This window comes from Galleria mellonella, unplaced genomic scaffold (assembly GCF_026898425.1).
Source record: "Galleria mellonella isolate WM207_F2 unplaced genomic scaffold, CSIRO_AGI_GalMel_v1 utg33, whole genome shotgun sequence".
Lineage (NCBI taxonomy): Eukaryota > Metazoa > Arthropoda > Insecta > Lepidoptera > Pyralidae > Galleria > Galleria mellonella.
In genome coordinates, this window is record NW_026442079.1 from 9953924 (window position 1) to 9974722 (window position 20799).

General features: G+C 32.4%; 1 protein-coding gene across 10 annotated transcripts in view; it reads right to left on the reverse strand.

The window, feature by feature from the left end:
- Positions 1-1818: 1818 nt before the first annotated feature.
- The window catches only part of LOC113518457 (protein AF-10), a 45863-nt gene continuing 26882 nt past the window's right edge, over positions 1819-20799 (reverse strand). For 8 of the 10 annotated variants that reach the window (XM_052896752.1, XM_052896744.1, XM_052896748.1 and 5 more), the window contains 9 exons: positions 19979-20091; positions 17374-17522; positions 16568-16672; positions 15896-15932; positions 14591-14765; positions 13465-13585; positions 12618-12752; positions 11952-12067; positions 1819-11259 (listed from right to left, as the gene is read on the reverse strand). In XM_052896752.1, the coding sequence (XP_052752712.1) occupies positions 11224-11259; positions 11952-12067; positions 12618-12752; positions 13465-13585; positions 14591-14765; positions 15896-15932; positions 16568-16672; positions 17374-17522; positions 19979-20091 (987 nt within the window). In that variant the 3' untranslated portion in view covers positions 1819-11223. The remainder of the gene's footprint in view (positions 11260-11951; positions 12068-12617; positions 12753-13464; positions 13586-14590; positions 14766-15895; positions 15933-16567; positions 16673-17373; positions 17523-19978; positions 20092-20799) is intronic. The other 2 variants (XM_052896745.1, XM_052896753.1) reach the window with 1 other exon arrangement.

Sequence of the window (20799 nt, forward strand, 5' to 3'; positions counted from 1 at the left end):
TGATTCGTTGTTTTTTTTCTTATATACAGCTTTGAATGGCAAACCAGCTGACGGCCCACCTGATGGAAAGTGGTAACCGTCGCCTATACTCGTAGACATGATATAGGCAGTACCATGGACATAACAGAGTATACTGTTTCGCCCACGATACTTCCCATGCGTTGCCATTCCTGAGGCCTTAGGTGTTATTCCTCTGTTAGTATACACAAAATACGGTCGAAACGAGAACATCGTTTTTGAAGTCTGTTGAAGGATTCAACATTTCGATATAACTTTAGAGTAAAACTCTTTATGATTGGATATTGCCCTCTGCTGTGTATGTATTTTATTATCTCTGTACAACCAATAATTATCATCTGATCACACTATTTGTGACGATTACTGATGTTTGAAAATAGTAAGTCACATTTTGTTTTGTTGAGTGATCGCTTGGAGCGTATAGAAGATAGCAAATTAATACTTTCATACGCTGCAATCTATTGATGATTATTTTTGTGTTCAATCATCACTATATGGTTATTTTTGGGCTATCCAAGTGGATAACACAACAATATTCATCGTGATAAAATTTGTATGTACACAAATTTTTATGCAGATCGCCCAAACCTAATTTGAAAATAATCAATTGAAAGTTCTAATATCGTAAATATAAAAGTTTGTAAAGATACGTACGTTTTTTACTCATCCACGCTTAAACAGTCTAACGAATGAAATTTGGTACACAGGTAAGTTATATCCTAATAAATCCTAAGACGGGATATTTTATGCAATTTATAAAATTGCAGCAAAGCATTTCCTTCCTGCAGTGTATTTAAGATCGTCACTCCGTGGGGGGAGGGTCGTCCTACACTGCGTTTGCCTGTAAGGGGCCGCCACTCAAGAACTTTTTTTCTCATCGGTTGTCGGTTTTTCGAGCTACGTGACCAGCCCATTGCCATTTCTGCTTGCTTATTCTTTGGGCTATGGCGATCTCATTAGTTCTTCTATGAAAGTCCTCATTCTGTATTGTATCACGTATCTAAACTCTGAGCATAGTTCTCTCTATAACTCGCTATGATTCCCATGCTTCGGCTCCGTAGGTCGTCGTTCTCCATATGCACTGACTAAAATCCTTCATCTTCTAACTCTGAGATATTTTGGATTCGTCGATCGTAGTTGGATTTACAGAGCCTGCAAGTTGCCCCGGTATACGTTCTCGTCAAAAACTTTAAGCGTAGTATTCTTGATAACTGGTATAGGTGTGGCAAGGATGTCAGACGTGATTTTATTTTTGTACATGTTTATTTTAAGACCTTCCTATGGAGAAGAACTATTGAGAACATTCAGCATAGTGTTCTAGTTCTCCAGAGATACCACCATGATAATTATTGGCAAATTGAAAGTGAGTGATATATTCACCATTGATATTTATATCATAATTTTTCTTATTGAAAAATGATTCTAATATACCCGTAGCTTTCCTTCAGTAAAATTCCAATTGGAGTGAGATGGCCAAAGTAATTTTAGAAAGTATGAAATTAAGTAGCCTTCCATATTAAAAACATTTTTGGCACAAACAGTCACTCATCGTTTGTACTACTTGAATTTTTTGTGCAAATTATAATATTGTATGTGCTCTACTTGTATTTTTCTTAATATCAAGCGGGTAAAGGAAACGTTGCTGCTTATGGAAAAATACAACACACTCGTTTAACTAACATGTAAATCTTATTATTTTTAATTTTCTCAATGTTTGTTCGACTACTGGGAGTCGTTTAATTTTTGGTTCTATTACTCTAGATAGCTAACGTGTTGGGCAGATAAATTAAAAACATAAAATCCCCGAAAAAATTATTTAATCAACTAGTATGTTTGGTGACAGCTGAAGATACTCAATTTATCATTACTTAATGTTAAATGCATCGTTATGACAAAATTGGTATTTAGGACAGTTTACTATATCGACAGTGAGACAATAGAGTCGGTTCTAAGGCGCTGTTACTCTAAACTTAATGTTAAATTAATAACAACGAAATAATTAATTATAAGAACCAGTGTGAATTAAATTTCTAATAGATTAAAGACGAAATATTAAAAAATAGATATAGGCAAATGACGTTACAGAATTGACCTCGTTGGGACTGATTTTGTGGCAAAACCTATCTCTTCCATGCCCTACATTTATGTCTAAATTTACAATTACTATTACAGTATGGGCCATAAAGAGCTGAAATTAACGTAATTCCGAATCATTTAATCGATGACAATGATGGTACACGGAAATCTTTTATAGAAAAATTGTAGAATGTGGTTTAAAGAGCAAAAGAAACCGAAACAATATATTTTTTTAAAACTTTGTACATTATTACGGTTCACGAAAAAAAGATTGCAGGAAATTTGATGTGGCGTTAGTAGTTGTATTTCTGAAGGTCAGACTCAAAATGTGGTGTATATTTTATCTAGAAGAAAGTTTATTTAATTGTTTCTCCTATTTCCGAAGTATGAAGTAGCGGACAAAAGCTAGTCTATTATAAACTTCATTCATTGTGGTCATTGTAAGTAAAATTTCGCTGCATTTTTAAACTAAAATTGTTTAGAGATAAAAAAAGGACGCTTCAGAACTGACCTTATTGGCTCTTTTACAGATATAATTAAAGACATGAATGTATGAGGTCGCATTTTCGGATTTTTACAATTATATGGTGCTATATGCATATTAACAACTATGTTACAGTAATCGTTATATAAGTTATGTTAGTATACACATAGCACCTTCTAACATCTCCATCCATTCATGTCTTCAGTTATTTTAGTTCACAAATTTATCACTTACTGTAAGAGGGCGGTTAAATATACCAGCAAATTGATCACCTGTGACTGGATTATATAAGAGTTATTAACAATATTAATTTAAACAAAATATGTTTATAACTATAATCTCTAATTGGGTAGTTAGAGGCATTTGCTGGCTGTTACAGTTGTAATCAATGTGACAATCTACATGTAAACTTTAAATATGACAAATTGAAATAGATTTAAACTGATTATTTGTATAACATTCGACAGTTTTAATTAAGAATTGTATAATTTCGCTTGTAACTACTTAAATGATGTATTATTTGATAGTGCTAATGGTTGTTGTTGATAGCTATTAAATGACAAGTCGTTAGAAACTGAGTTTTGCTGGTTTCAAATAAGAATATTTAGTACTCTATTTACATAATCTACGACACCAACTAGAAAAGAACGGGTGGCCAATTCTATACTTTCTATACGATGGCTCTCCAAAACTCTTCAAGGGGCCTATTTTCAGCAATGGAGAGTTGACGGTTGATATGGTAATGATGATTATTGCATAATTTAGTCGCATATCCAGATAATATTTTAGAACAAAATTTAATGTTAAATTTGTATTTATAAAATACAAATTCACTTAGAGATTAGATATATCCAGCGATATAGGTTAATCTAGTGCAGTGTCTAATGTATTTATTTGTAAGCGTCGATTTTAAAATGACAAAAATGTATATATTAAATACTTTAAAAGTACACAGTTAAAACTGTCGAATCATATTTTAGTGTTAACGTCGAAATAAAATGTATATCGTTAGTAAAACAGTTCCACAGATGTTAATTTAATAGACGTATAAAAATTAGACGTATAAAGTAAAAATTGCGGTATCTACGATGTAGTCAAAGTAGATAAAAAATTAACAGACAGGACAACCGGTAGTATTTGGATCACAGACGATATAAATTACAATTAAGTTTTAAAAATACAAATTAATTTGTACAATTTAGGCGCTCTCTTACAGTACCGTGTTCAGTTTCTGTGGTTTTTCTTATATTTGAATAAAAGGGTAGCCAGCTCGAGTGTCGCTTTAGAAGCTGCAGCTAAGAAATTTAGTGTTGCCTATTAATAGATTAGTAACGATTACTAATCGATAGTTCGATTAATAGTATCGATTGATCTTTAGTATCAGTACTTCATATCGAAATTTTTGATTTAATCAACAATACCAATATACTCGATTAATTGATAATCGATTATTCGGCAACACTAAATCGAGAATCACACAAGAGCTGGCCACATTCAGCCGTCAAATACATATACAATGGTTTACTTCACTAAAAATTGGTTCGTTTGACCACGTTACAAATCAGTACAATCGACTGAGATCACTTCCTTAGAAGTTTACATTGGCCTTAAATTAGACTATGATTAAATTATCTAAACACCGATTCATTGCGCATTCAGTTGAACTGACCACTCGGCTCAAAGAAATAAAAATACAAATAATAAACCCTATGAAACTAAACGTAAAAATGAAAGTGATAAAAAAAAATGGAAATAGAGTTTTACCACTAAAATAAATAGTGGTTATATAACATAAAATGCCAGTTATACCATGTATCCGTGACAGATGATTGTTGTTTATACGAGAAGGTAATGCCGGAATGCTTCATTTTAAATGAATACATTGATACTTGTAAAAAAGAACTCACAATCTCATACAAAAGTTACACTTAAAACTGTTCCGGATTTAAATTGAAGAAATATATTACTACCATAGGGCAACACATGAGTCACATTTGACTACAAACGTTGTTAGAAATGAGGAAAACATTCGCTTGAATACGAACTATTTTCTATTTTTTTTTATCGTTGTAATGTACAAACCTAATCCAGTGCACCACTGGGTTATTATTTGTATATCAATTAATTTTTCTGCAAATTTAACAAAAGTGTATTACAACGTTAGATGTTTGTTAATCTATAGCCGCCCATCTATTTTGTAACGTATACTTTTATAACATGCACTTGGGTGATATTAAAAACATATTGGTATAACTGGCGATACATGTAAATTAATCTTTCGTACTTATAAAGTAAAACTTAAATTACATTTATTAACAAATAAAGAATAATATGACCAATTATTATAAGTATTAAACAAAAATTCCGTTTCCGAACACAATATTTCATTTATGTCACGACTAAATAAAAAAAAAAGAAGTAAATACAGATCTTAAGAATAGAATTACTGGATTGGACTTAAAAGTTACAAACTAAAAATAAATTTATTTTGTGCATATCTAAGTCAAATATCGTTAAAAAATAACACAACACATCATTATCGTCATAATTGTTATGTCTGGATGATAATGACGTTCATAGACGAAACAAAAATAGAATTTCGAGTTATTACAAGTTAAGCATGCAAAAAGAGACAGCTCGCCAATGTTATATTACGACCATATTATAATAAAAGTTATTTAAAGTCTAATATACATAATTGTGCATTATATGTATAATTGTTTAATGCGCGGCGCTGAATCCATATTTAATTTCGTCTATAAACATATTAGAAATTGTGATGAATGATTTCATGCCAATGATATATTATTGGTCCAACTTTGGTGATTGAATGTCTGTTGGTTATTTAAAATAAAGGAAAATGTATATGTGTACGTATGTAAAATACGAGTCAAGCTTAAATTAAACCTAAACACAATACTACAGATAGTAGAATATAGTTTTGAAACAATATTTACACAAAAAAAAATCTAGTTGTATAAATTATAAACTTACTAAGTGTATAAGTTAGAAAAAATTGTTGATGTTTTTAAAATATTGCATTCACGATACCCTGTGTAAGTACTACAATGTAAAAGTGTAATACCTACAAGTTCAAAACGTATGTGCTTAAAACAAATTGTAAAGGTTTTTAAATATGATTTATGATGAAAATAAAGTCATCACTGGTATTTACAACTAGGGAAAAATTGTGACTGTAAATATATTATGATAAAAGTTACATTAGCAGGCAATTCCCGCCGCTATTATGCTAGCTTTCAGGGAATAATAAAATATAGTTTAAATGGTTATCAGCATAACAATAAACAGTCGACACGAAGACAATTCACGTGTAGTAAACGTGGCAAATTTAGAAGAAAATAATATATACAGATATATCTAAACAACGAAAAATATTTAGCGGATTAATCATTAATCCACATTATATCGTTCATTATCAAATTCATTTTTACACAAACAAGGCCTGTTTAAAATAATACCAATTTAATTGCACATTGAATTCATACCTGGTCAAAGTTTTTTTTATTTTATTTTATGGCCAGTCTTATACTCCTTTATATTTTGTAAATAAACTAATGGGTTTTTTAAACATATTCATCTAAGTCTGAAATATATATAAAAACTAGCTGACTCGGCAAACGTTGTTTTACCATATACATTATTTTTAGTAGTTCTAAAAATTTGAATTTAAAAGTTACATGAAAATTTATCCTGCTACAGTTATTATATTGGATTGCCATCTTGCAACCCTATTGCAGCATATAAAAATCGCGATTAAAAAACAGGAGTTGATCGTAAAACGGTGAAAATTTGAGGTTGTATGTATTTTTCAATGCTAAATCATAATAAAATAAAAATGGTAAAATTTGTCAAAAATTTAAAAAAAAATTTTTTGGGGAGGGTCACCCTTATCATTGAGGGGTATGAAAAATAGATGTTGGCCGATTCTCAGACCTACCCAATATGCACACAAAATTTCATAAAAATCAGTAAAGCCGTTTCGGAGGAGTTTGATAACAAACACCGTGACACGAGAATTTTATATATAAGATTACTTATATGTGATGCTTATTAAATTATTTAAATAAATTATTTTATTTACTGAAGTAGTCATAGATTTTTCTAAATCACCGCGATATGGGAGGTATTGTATACAGTTGTTTGTAATATAGCAAAAACGATGGATGTATGCTGTGTGTAAATACAAAATAATTGAATATTAATTAACAACTTCAGATAAACAGGCTTTGTTCAATGTATTTATAATAATTTGTAATTTTTATGTTTATTAAGGATTTAAAGTGACTTATTTTATTTGACTAGTTAATTACTATCAATCATAGAGTAGCATTGTTAGTTTTAAATACCACTAATAGCTTTGATCTCATTCTATAAATACTATAGAATATGAGACAATAAAATCATAAATTCAAATTTATGGTGATGCATATTATTCTGTCATAATTATTTGGCAATTATTAATTCCGAATTTAAAATATGATTACAATATTGAAATCTTGTTTTTTTTTTCACTCGATTATTTTTTTCCGAGTTCATTTGCTTATTTTATTGATTAATTGTCATATGTAATTTTAGTAATCTAAATTAAAGTGGTCGGATATACGCTCATTACCTCTTTATTAGTTACAACATGTCTAGATTAAATTATAACACTTATTAGGTATGGTTGTCAAATGTATAAAAAAAAACAAATTTGCTGTAAATTAATCAAACTCCTTTTAGAACACTAATGTGATAACACGTGTAAAGTAATATAATCAATAAATATATCTATTTAAAGTTAATAAATATGACTTAAATATAAATTATGCAAATGTGGTGATGTCAATAGCAGGTATTAAGTATTACAAATTTACACGATACATTGGATCGTTTCAGTACCATGGTGAGCTCCTTCTAAGATGACAGCTTGGAAGAAACCCAACATGCCATTTTAATATTATATTAAGTGCCTTCGTACACGAGTTATAGTATATATATAATTGTATAGAATGCAGCATTAATCGCGTAGTAAAAGACATGGTTCTCGTACTACGGGACGCTACTTATATTCTGTACGGATAAGCCATGCTGTGACTCGTGTGTGAACGCACACTGGTACCCTTTCATCTTACGAAGTGTATACGCTGTGGACACAAGATGCGCGATACTAAGAGTGCATGCATTAAAGACTAAAATGCATTTGTAATCCTTTTCAACGTTTGCAATGCATAACCACACTATAATCATGCTTTTTTACCATATCGTAGTATGCAAGTGTTGTATGCATTGAAAGCATGCCTGAACTCAATAGCCTTTACATAATTTGAAAGCGCACTAGTGTAATTACCTCTTAATTAGGGTAAATATAAATTATAACACATTGAAATAACATTGAACACCCATGTAAAAGTTAAATAGCCCACAGATTATAATAGTAACAACATTCAATATCATTACAAACACTAATACGAACATTTTGTTGTTGATAAGTGTATTTTGACTACTCGGTTACAACTAAAAGGGAACATGCAATCGAAACGGTTCTTTAAGAAAACTTTCTTATTTTAGTAATAAAATTAATTCCGTGGTCAAGGGATAAAATAAATTTAGTCACTTTCAAGGTTGCTTAATATACAGATTTTTTTTTAATTATAAAAAATATAAAAAATAAAGGGTTAGGTAAGAGCAATGAATTTAAATTATTAAAAATAAAATGCAAGAATGTAAGTAGAGCCAGCCTAACATATGTTTGTTACTTTTTTTCAAATTTCAACATATCAAATTCATATTTTACTGAGAACAATTAAATTCATAGAACCTCAAAGCGAAGATATTCCATTTAAAAAATTTATATGTGTACAATGTGGAAATGGAGGAGAATGGATAAGCTAGACAGAAAAAAATACAGAATAGAAGGGGGCGAGATGTGTTATATGTATCTGAAGACAGTTTTGTCTTCTAACATTCTTTAGGCCTTTGCACGAGGCAATTTGTGTCAGGGGTATTAAATAATATCTAAAACGAGATTTTGGCTATAAATCAATCTGATAAATTAATCATTTGTTTACTATTGTAAACAATTCTTGTAACGAACTGGAAGTTCACGCGACTGTGATGCTACTTTCTGACTTATATTAATAACTGTAGTAAAAATAAAATAATTATTTCTATCATTCCTATAAGATGTCATCTAAATCAGTATTAAATAAATAGTAATAAATAGTGTACATCGATTTACTTTAAAAGTAATTTAAATTTAAACTATTGATAACAACAAAATATAAAATAAGCAGCCGGTTGAGTGCGTCTATTAATCACGAGATGATACATTGCTACAAATATATACACATCAAATTAATGTCTTGGTTTGTCTTAGGAATTTATTATTTTTATTAAATCAATTGCACAGTAATGATGCAGTAGGTAAACATGGCAAATGACTAGTTAAAAGTTTAATATTTTTATTTGTAAAGATCTTTTTTGCCCATTTAAGTGTATTACTCATACTATAAAAAATTTTACTAGTAATAAACGTATATGACTATAAATGGTTACGCTTTAAGAATATATATATATATATATATATATATATATATATATCAAAATATGGCAATATTGGATTTATATATCTCCATTTTCAAACAATAAAAAATAATTCAATTATTTTAATTGACTATTATTTAAAACGTACTCTAATAGCGAATTAAAATATAATAATGATCACAAATTTGGATTTTGATGTCATAAATGTATTCAAAGACTTTCAGAAGCCAAATATTTAATAGGTGTAAAATGTTTAATGCAACATGTTTATTTGTATATATTTTCTATGATTAAAGTTTTAACTCGCTTTTATAAATAATCAATCAAAAATTGGAAATTCGCATGTTTTTGAAAATTGATAAAAAACTCAGACATTGCCACATTTAGTCGTGAAGGCTTTTAAAAATTAAATAATATAATGTGGAGAGAACTAGATATGGCAGTTTAGTTCTTTTGGGGGCGTAAAAGAATCAGCAACCTCTTATTATTTCTCTATTTAGTGTTTTAGAGCTTTCACCACCGAAACTCTCTCAAGCTCCAATACCGTAGCGGTTTCCGTAATTGTCGTTCTTTTTTCTAATATTGCTATTGATTGCTAACAAATCCATTCTAATGGGTTTTCAAGATAGAACACGATCCGAATAGCTTTTACTATCCGAAAGCAGAGACATTTTTAATATACTTATTAGTTCCATAACCGCCATTTAAGAGCCTATATAACAGAATTAATATAAGTATATATTGTTACCTACATTTATATACCTATATTATCTCTGTACCCGGAATATTTGAGTATTTCTTTATGTCTTAGGCTAAACCTCAAATAGTTACAATAAGCATTCATGTTACTATATATGCTTGGAGCTCAGCTCACATAACTATCAGAACTTTACCAGTTGTGGATTGTTTTTTCGAATAGCAATAAAGGCAATATTTTGCTCTCGGATACAAATTTATAACCATTTTAGAAGTAGGGTCAAGTATAAAAGTTGTTGATATAAAAGAGTAATATAAAATTTAGAGATATAGCCAAAAAATATACAACATTTGTGTCCAAGTACATAAAAATCATGAAATTGATGTCCAAAAATAGTTTTGGAAGCATGGTCGTCTGTGTAAAATAATTTTATATCTAATTTTACCACATCATAGATGTTCATACGAATTATCAAACTGAGATTTAAATGTATCGAAGTCTTCATTTGATTAGAATTAGAAGTAGAAAGAAATTTAGAAAAAAAACTTGACGTTAGTTGCCTCAGAAGGGACATGGTTTGAAAATACAGAATATATAAATATTTTAAAGATACAACTCTCATAATTATCAAGTTTAAATCTAAACCCCTTTACTTATTAACATAATTAACCGACTTTAATAAAGTAGGTTATTAGTTTTTCATATAGATTTGTCATTTCATCATCAAATTATTCTTGATTAGTAGAGTGTGTGTTGTGTAAATAAACATATTAATTACAATGTAGACATGTCATAAATAATTATTATTAAAATAGTAAATTGTTTCAAATTGAGTCAGTTAATTACATTCTAAACTGTAAAGTCACGGTTAAAAAATATATATTTTCATACTACGTCCCTTACAGAGCCTTATTTCAATATAAGCATGTATAAATTTCAATATTATTGTATGAATATCTATAATGCAGTGCAACAATACTCCCAGCTGTAGAATGGTACAATACATACCGCGTTTTATTAAAAAAGATGAAATTAGACTAAGCGAACAGACTTGTTCCTTCTTTACTTATCGAAATGTTGTTCAGTGTAAACTACTAGAATTATTTCGTTGTTCGAAATACATCTATGAAAAATTTTCAAATGTTACCTGCTTCTATGTTATTAGTCTAATTCCACCTTGTGAATCCGCTGTGCTCGTTATTAGTTTTCTGTAGAATCTAGCTGCTTTTAGGCCGTCGAGTCCGTGTGTCTAGTGATCGAATTTTAGTATTGAGTCGATGGAGAAGTCGGCCCTGCGCCGTTGCTCGAGCATTATGTACGTTTGTACGGTGCGGAGCGCCTCGGGTTCCGCGCCCGAGGGCCCCGGAGCTGGCGGCGAGCCGCCTCCGCCACCCGGCTCCTTTCAGCTGGGCTTCTGTTGCACTTCTCGCATTATAAGCTGCAAATATACACTTGATTAACAGAGTACTATATAAAAAAAAAAAAATACTAACAATTGTTCTATTTATAAATTAATATTACTATGAACATTACAGGATATAACGTTTCTGTTACCAAATCCAAGTCAATTAAGTTCTTAATAAAAAAAAAGAACTTTAATGTGACACTTCTAATTTATAATTTCATACAACTTCAAATTATAATGGTCTACAAACAAACAGTGTAAGTACTGGCTGCTTGTAATGCCCCCGTAAAAATATAAATATATCCAACTCCCCAGTAAGTCATTAAAACTAACTGCTATGCAAATAAATTATTAAGATGGATAATGTCGTTGAAAAATTTGGATTATAATATAGAGAAATTTCTCCAAAGGCTAGGTGTGAGTTCTTCAAAGATTATATCTAATATTTTGGGCTTTTAATTTAGTACCATGGAGTAATACTATAGTTAAAAATTCTAATGGGAACCCCAGGAGCACTAGTGAGAGACTCCAGGTCTACTAATAGGAAAATCCAAGAGTACTAATGAAGAACCCCAGGGCTACTAGTGGGGAAATTTAGGAATAACAGTAGAGAGTTCCTATCCCCAGTATAGGGGTCTGAGAAACACTAGTGCCTCTTCCCCCAAGCTCAGGACCTGTGGACCGTCAGCTACGCTGCTGAGTGTAAGTGGTATATAAATAGGTACCTGGTGCGATCGCTCGGACGTGATGGTCTCCGAGGTACGTACGGGTGGTGGCGGCGGGCGGACCTGCGAACTGTTCTCGCGCGTACACCGACTTGGCTCCGGCGGTCCAGCGGACACTGGCCGACAAAACACGATTATCAGCTAGCTACTTTCTCAATAATTAATAAATATTGCAATAGTCTATTATTTTTATATTCATTTATAAGTATAAATATATTTCTGTGACTGGTGCAACTGATTGACATCACAAAAAAAGAAGTATAGTAAATAATAAAGGTAAAATAATACAAAAGGCAAACATATCACTAAGTATAATCTCTTTCAGAAACCATTAAATATAAATTTATACATATATAATAAATAAACGCACATATACAATAGAAATTAAGGGATAATAGCAAAGAGAGAAAAATGAAAACTAACTGACAAAACACTTAAATATTTTTTTTAAACACATACATAATATATTGTGTATAGAATAGACACCAAAACAAATAAAAACATATTCATTATCATACACAAACGTTTGCATTGTGCGAGAATAGAATTTGTAGCCATATGGGAAACGAGGCGCTGTTTTATATATACCACTATGCCGAATATTGCTTGTTCGCTAAATCTATACCTTGAACTCGTTTTAATATTCCACTTTAATATTTTACTTACCGGTCGTGAGCGGTATAGCGAGGCGCGCATTGACCGCGAGCAAGTGGTCGCGCCTCTGCAACAAGTTGCCCACATGCTCCTCTAATCGAACATTCTCCGTGCGCAGTTGGTGTAAACACGACAGTAAGGACGCAACTGAAAAAAGTTTTTTTTTTTAAAAGTTGTTCTATCTCTTGGTTAACGGATTTTGTTTTGAGAAATAGTTTGAAATTATGCCCATTTTATTATCATACCGCTCACCATTGACAGAGAATTAATCTTCACACGCTTGAACCTAAATGGTCACGTATAGAGCGGTTTCAGAGGAATTTTCTCCCGCAAACGCTCAGGATGTGGAATAAGCTCCCTGTTGAGGATTTTCCTAGAGACTACAGGCTTGAGGTTCTTCAAAAAGGGCATATTAAGGTTTCTTCAGGGCTAACACTCCTAGTGTTGCAGGCGACCACAGGCTGTAGTGACCGTTTACAATTGGGATATATGCTTCTTTGCTACCTACATGGTATAAAAAAAACGTAGAATATGTAGAAACAGAGTATGGAAGTATAACACCATAGGCTTCACCAGTAGTACTGCGGGCATAACACTGTATTATCATATCCTTGGCACTCTACATGTCTATAGGCGACGGTTTCATCAGGTGAGCCATCAGCTAGGTTGCCATTATATATTAAAAAATAATTGAAAACTTTATTATTACAGATTTGTACGACATCAACTATTTCTTTTAATTTTAATCTGGGACATTTAAAGGAGTAACTTATATGGGAATGTAAATTTAAGAGTCTGTTTATAAATGCTGCTAAGATGATTATTTTCATTTAAATTTATTATATTAAAATGGACTTACTGTCAAAGTGTTGGGCCTGCTCCATGAGAAATTGCGAGCCCTGCTCCCATTGCCTCTCAAGTAGCTGGTCGAGACTTTGTGCACCCGATGAGCTGCCACGTCCTGAGCTGCTACTGGAGTTCTGTGTACAAAATGTATAGATTATAAGTTTCTTTTTTGTACAGAACAAAACCACATGTAAACGTATTTAACTTTTCACATTCAACATTTAACATTCTTATGTATTAAGAATTTCCTACAAAAGAAAAAGACAAAAAATGTTACAAAAATATATAACAATTGTACCTACATTGAATTTACTAAAAGTATACATATGGTTTGTGTTCTATTATGAACTAAATCAGTCAGGGTATGCAAGCAACAGACTGCAGTGCGAGCACTCATTCGCATGAATCCACTCGTCGTATGATTACAATTAAAATTCTTTATTTTTTATTGTACACAAAACATACTGTTAATCACAATTCATGTAATGTACAAAGGCGAGCTTATCTCTAATAAGAGAAAATTATTCATTAAACTTGAATTAATTTATGACAACCCTTTAATTTGTGTGCGCCCAGACCGTGCATTGCAGAGTGTGGTGATTAGAGGTCGATCGCCAGGCACGCAATCTCTACATTATACAGTTGCGTACCCGATGATCTACCGATTGCAACCAGAACCTGAAGTTTTCTTATTGCTAATTATGTATGTGTAGTTTTATGTTGCTGTGTTTATATTTCTGTATCAATACTGAAATATAAACATGGCAACATAAAACTACATTTTACTTTATGTATCTAATCTATTTCTTAAAATATTTACGAATGTGTATGATATGGACCTAATATGGTGTACATAGTATTGTAAATAGTAATATATTTTATAATACCTATCTGCAAACTTATATAGGTCGATTTTGAGTATAATTGGTACCATTTCGTGTGCATGTCTGGTCTTGAAGAACCGCGGACATATCTTCTATTAACACATTAAAGACAGGAGATTTTGACGAAAGTATGTTAGGTGACGTTGCGATTTTACTACTTCTCCATGACGAGTATACTTATCAAAATACAGTCGAGATAAATCGTAGTACTATGACACCCGACTTAATGTGTTAAGTGTTTGGGAGTGTACGTACTGGCGCGGCCTTGTTGATGAGCGGCGGCGGCACGAGTGGGTCGACGCCAGCGGAGCCCGCCGCGTGCGCCGCCAGCTCTGCGCTCAACTGTTCCTGTAGGCGAGCCGCCGCGCCACTCTCCGGATTCAACTCGTTGCCAAGCATATGCGGCGCAGTGCAGCTCACACCTATCCTGCTGATAATTAAACAAAACGATTAGATAGATAGATAGATAAACACTTTATTTGAGCCATTTATGACACACGTAAATTAACAAAGGAGTTTATACAATCAGATTATTTACACTTTTTTTTTTAATATAAAACAAAAGATAAAGTATGGAAATATGTTTTTTTTTTATACAAATTAGAATGGCAAACAAGTTGACGACCCACCTGATGGAAAGTGGTAACCATCGCCTATAGACATGAGCAGTACCATGGACATAACAGAGTATACTGTTTCGCCATGCGTTGCCATTCCTGAGGACTTAGGTGTTACTCCTCCGTACCCAGTAAATTGACGCCGTATCCCACCCTTCAAACCAATTTAGGTCACATCGCTCTATGTTGATGTGTTCGTCTGTGACCGACGTCTAGTAGAAATAAAAATTCTTTAGATTTAATTAATCACAAAAATTAATTTTAAGCAAAACTATCACTGAGCTGTAGCCTATTTGGGTCACTGCGACACACTTGGTGAAAACCAAGACCAGAGGGAGACTTTGTACAAAAGTCAATTGCTTGGGTACCTCTGGCTCATTCGTGTTTCTACCGTGAAGCAGTTGTGTTTGAATGGCTTTGTTTCTGTTTGAAGGGTGGGATATGGCGTAAATTTACAGGGTACAGAGGAATAACACCTGAATCCTCAGGAATGGCAACGCATGGGGGGGGGGGGGGGGGGGGCATCATGGGTGAAATAGTACGCTCTGTTATGTTCATGGTATTGTTCATGTCTATAGGCGACGATTACCACTTTCCATCAGGTGAACCGTCAGCTTGTTTGCCATTCTAAGTTGTATAAAAAAAAACATAAGATACTTTATATACTAATGTACGGAGACAGCTGCGATTAAAAGCTAATTATAAAATATTTAATTGCATTAACATTTTCTTTACATATAAAAATATAGGTATATATAAATGTTTATAGCATTAGATTTTAACTAAATATCTATTAATATTTATATAAAAAAATCTAACATATTTAAACAAAATACCTAATTGAGGATTTCTCATTCATTTTCCAGATATAAAAATGAATAAACGTTTATTGAAAACTGCAGTAAAATTATATAGGTATTATATTTAATAAAATAAGACTCACTTTGATTCCATTTTGGGTTTTAATGGGCGTTCAGAACCTGTAACAAATAAATAAAAATTACCCAAACGTGTATAGCACAGTTCAAATGATAAGTAACAAGGAATGCATACAATCTTATCTCATTTTTTTCTGCAGCTAAGTAATGTTTACTCCCTCAGGTATTTATTTGTCATGATGACTAACTTTGAAAAATTTTTACAATTTTTTTTTTTTACTTTTACAGACTTACAGTTATTTGCAATTTTTAAGATTAATATGTTATTTTTTTGCTTAAAACTAATATTAACTCTTTGACCAGTGATTATCTCGTCTTTTCATATCAATACATTGTTGACCGGTGACAAGTAAACTCTTATTGCACTAAACGTACACTGAACGTGTAGGTTCGTTCTCCTGCCATGACGGGCAAGACTGTTTGGATTACAAAGCGTTCAGGACTAAAAAATACTTTTTTTTTGTAATTAAGTGTTTATCACAATTTTAGTTTAATTCAAAAGATTTCAACCATGACAGATTTCCAGTCAGCAAAGGGTTAAATAGTAAAATATCGCATAATAATTATCAAATGTGAATTTTTTTATAATTAACTTATTCATTTACACATATTTATAGTTTGTTGCGAATTTAAGTGTTTGACGTGTCGATAGATTAATAAACAATTAAAATACTTACTGGGCGAGCTCGGCGGAGAATCTTTAATTGTTTCTTGATATATTGGCGGTGGAGTGGGTTGTGGTGGGCGACGCACGTTGCTTAGATTCTGATTTGTAGCAGTTTCTGGAATGTTATTTTTTTTAATGTAATTTAGGTTATTGAAATGGTAAAAAAAGACGTCGTTTTATAAAGTGAAACCTTAAAATGGTAACCATAATCTGTAGACATAAACAGCATCAAGGGCATCACAGATTATTCAGTAACACAGTACTCCTCACATATTGCTATTCTTGGCGACTGTGGTGTTATATCTATATAATTTCACTGAAATATATTACCATTTTGACCGAAATATGGCCACGCAAATAAAAATGTGTTGCGGTAGAAACACGAGTTCACTTCTAGTGAAAATGTGATACTTTTTATATTTTGACATTATTTGAAGGCCAGATTTCATTTATTCAGAAAGGTAAATCTTTATAACAGCAAAGCGCAAACATTTCTGGACCCATTACTACTTGTAAAAAAAATGGTATTATGTCTGCACGATTGTTTCCTAATCACTAGAGGGGTTAAGTGTACTTTTTTACAAACAACGTCATTTGTGACCTAATATCAAAATGTAGGACTACTTCACGATAGAAATTTCAGTTCTTAAATAGCTTAGTAGAGGTAGTACCTACGTTCGTCCGCTGATCACAACAATTAAGACTATCAGCAAATATTGTGTAACTTGCCGCTACCGCAACTATTTTCTATTATAGAGAATTACTCTCCAGATATTTCGCAGTGAATAAATACTTGGCTCAACGATCAGTACTTACGTATAGCGGAGGGTGCAGGGTTGTTGGCCATAGCGACCACAGACGTGGCCATGGCGTTGCGTTTCTTGTTTCGAATTGTCGCTGGGGGCATGGGTATCATTGACACTGCGACGTTTACATCCTTACTTGGACCGGCCACACCGCTTACTCTGTTGAAAATAAAAAAAAAATTGTTAATATATGAAGGGAATAAATATGTACATGTCGATGTATGGCAATCCGAAGATCAACAATAATATTTATGAGGCTAAATAATTTTTTTTTCGCTCATATGTTGATATTGTTGGTGTGATCGTGAGTTTAGTATGAAGAATATATATTTAAACAATTTCAAAAATCCCCTCTTTTTTAATCCAGAATTCTAAATCCGTCTGTAATTTCTATCATTTGCAATTTCTTAATTAATTAATTCCGACTTGATTTTGATAATATTTTTTTTTATTAGAATTCGTTAGAGTTTATTTCCTTGTTAGTAACAAATTAATGTTGTCACGTACAATCGTGAAATAACGCTGTTTATTATCTATTTATTATTATTAAACAGGCGTTAATTGTACATTGCTAAACATAGGCCTTCCCCATATGGGGGTTTTGCCAGTAGTTGCTGCACTTGGCAGACGTGTTGACAACCGCAGGTAGAATATTGTGATGCCTTAAAGAGGGATGCTGCTGTCCATTCCTCGACCATTTAATTCTCTTAGTCTCCTCTTACGACAGCTAAGGGAAAGGAAGGGGTGGACATTCTATGCCGGGACCACACGGCGATTACTTTGAGCGATTGTTTAATACCTAGCAAAAATTTAATTGAGAAATTGTCTCATAGCTCTGGATTTTTTATTGCTTTTCTGTTAAACTATTAAACTTCTAATTAGAATTTACCGTCCACTGCTGAACATAAGCCTCCCCATTGAGGGAGTTTGTCAGTAATTGTCCGGCTTGGCAACCGCAGACAGACTTTAGAGATATTTTAAGAGGGACACTGTTGCTCATCCTTCATTGTAATGTGTCAATATATTATAAATGCTACTAATAAGTGTAGAAGTTTGTAAAGATGTTTAGATGTTTGTAACTTAAACACGCTTAAACGACTGGATAGATTTGAAATTTTGTACATAGGGTATTTTGTATATATTCCAGTACATAGGATATTTTATATACTAATACATAAAGACGTGGAAAACAACTAGTATTACAAATGTTACGCGTTTTAAAATTATAATTCGCTGCAAGTTCATTGAAAATCAATCGCATACAAAAGCTTGTATAAATTTTGCATTGCATACTAACATGAGATAAAAAATATAATATGGAACAATAATTTATAGTGTAATTCTACAAAAATATAGCAGCTTGAGTTTTAGTGGATTTTTTATACAATTTAGAATGACAAACAAGCTGACGGTTACGTCACCTACAGACACAGGCGTATTTAATTGTGCGAGCGAAACTTCGCAAAAACATGACTCAGAGTACATATATCCCTCTTTAAGGAGCCTGGCCCTCTTGGAAAATATTCATAAATAAACCAATAACTATAGACATGAACAGCACAAAATATACTGTGACTCCCATGTTACGCTTCAAGCAATATCATTCCTGAGGACTAGGATGCTATGCGTCCGTACCCTGTAACTTCAGTGCCATATTCTCACCCATCATACTTCCGTATGACGTATTGCATATAATTATGTAAGCGCATAGACGCTTCACGGCGGAAATACGAGAGGTGATAACTTGTACAAAGTCTCCCCCTTTGGTAAAAATGCATTTTTATGCATGCATTGGTTTATATAGCAAATATCTAAATATTTGTTACTCAATCGTGCTTAAATGGCTGAATAGATTTGAATAAAATTTGATACATGGGTAAATTATATCCTAACTTAACATACCGGATATTTTATATACTAATGATATACATAAGTGAAGCCACGGGAAACAGCTACATAGTATCATATAAGTCACGCATTTTAAAATTATAATTCGCTGTAAGTTCATTGCAAAGCAGACGCATATAAAAAAATTGTATTATCGCATTGCATGTTAAGATGTGGGCCGTATGCTTGTTTGCCACCTCAGTGGTATAAAAAATATATTACAATGATCATCCTCATATCAGCCGTTAACCATTCACTACTGAATATAAGCCTCCCCCATGGGGGGGGGGGGGGGTCTAAAAATATAATATGAAACAATGAAATAATAGTTTATGTGTGTAATTCTACAAAACATTTTATAATATATTTTATATGCGTAAAACACGCTTAAACAGCTGGATGGTATTGAATGAAAATTAGTACATAGGTAGGTTATATCCTAACACACAGGTTATATTATACACTAATACACGCGGGTGAAGCCGTGGACAACAACTAGTATTAAATAAGTTACGCGGTTTACAATTATAATTCGCTGCAAGCGCATTGAAAATCAGATGCATACAAATATTTATATAACTATCGCATTGCATACATGTAAGATAAAAAATATAAAACAATAATTTAAAGTGTAATTTTATAAAAACATTTTGAATCAGACACAAACTAGAGGACGACATTCTTGTATGAATGTAGTACTGTAGTGTGTAGTAGTAATAAATACATACCCAGGCTTATTAGGGTCCTGTTGCATTTCATAGCCGACGTTTAGACCACCCCACGACGATCGTCCAGGTACAGGGTGCGGGGAATGGGCTGGTACACTCGGCTCCATCGTTGCCTGGAAATGTATCAGCAACAAATTTAAAATTAACGTCATTTAGAATTCAATTACTTTTCACTATCATTGCTTTGTTATTCATCATCATCATATTAGCGCTTAATTGCCCACTACTGAATATAGGCGTCCACACTTGGGGACTTCACAGTAGTTGCCACGGTTGTCAGATGGCTTGGCAACGGCAGTTAGGCATTGATAATGTTTAAAGAGGGATGCTGCTGTCCATTCCTAGTCTATTAAATTCTCTTCGTCGCCTTTTACGACACCCATGAGAAAGGTAAGAGTGGTATTCTATGCCGGGACCACGCAAACGAATTACTAATTAATTAAAATTAAGGATAACAACGTGATATTGTTGTTAAATTTTATATTAATTTTAGGACAATTTATTTGTGCCCGAGACTGTCCGAGTGAGCGGGACATTGATAACGATAAAAAAGCTCATGTCGTTCTCAGTTCTCACTACATAACGTACACGCTAAATTTGATAATCATTGATTGAGGTGTTAAGACCCCAAGAAGTATCAAACTATTAAATAAATGACTTTCAATTTTATAAAGTGACCCTCGTAATAAATTTAGCGTGTAAAAAAATACAGTAGTGGGGAAAAAGCATACCTTTTTTAAGAATGTTTTAATGTTTTTTTTTAGACTGTTAAATTAAATTCTCGTTTTTATCATCATTTCAGGCTTATTTAAAAACACACG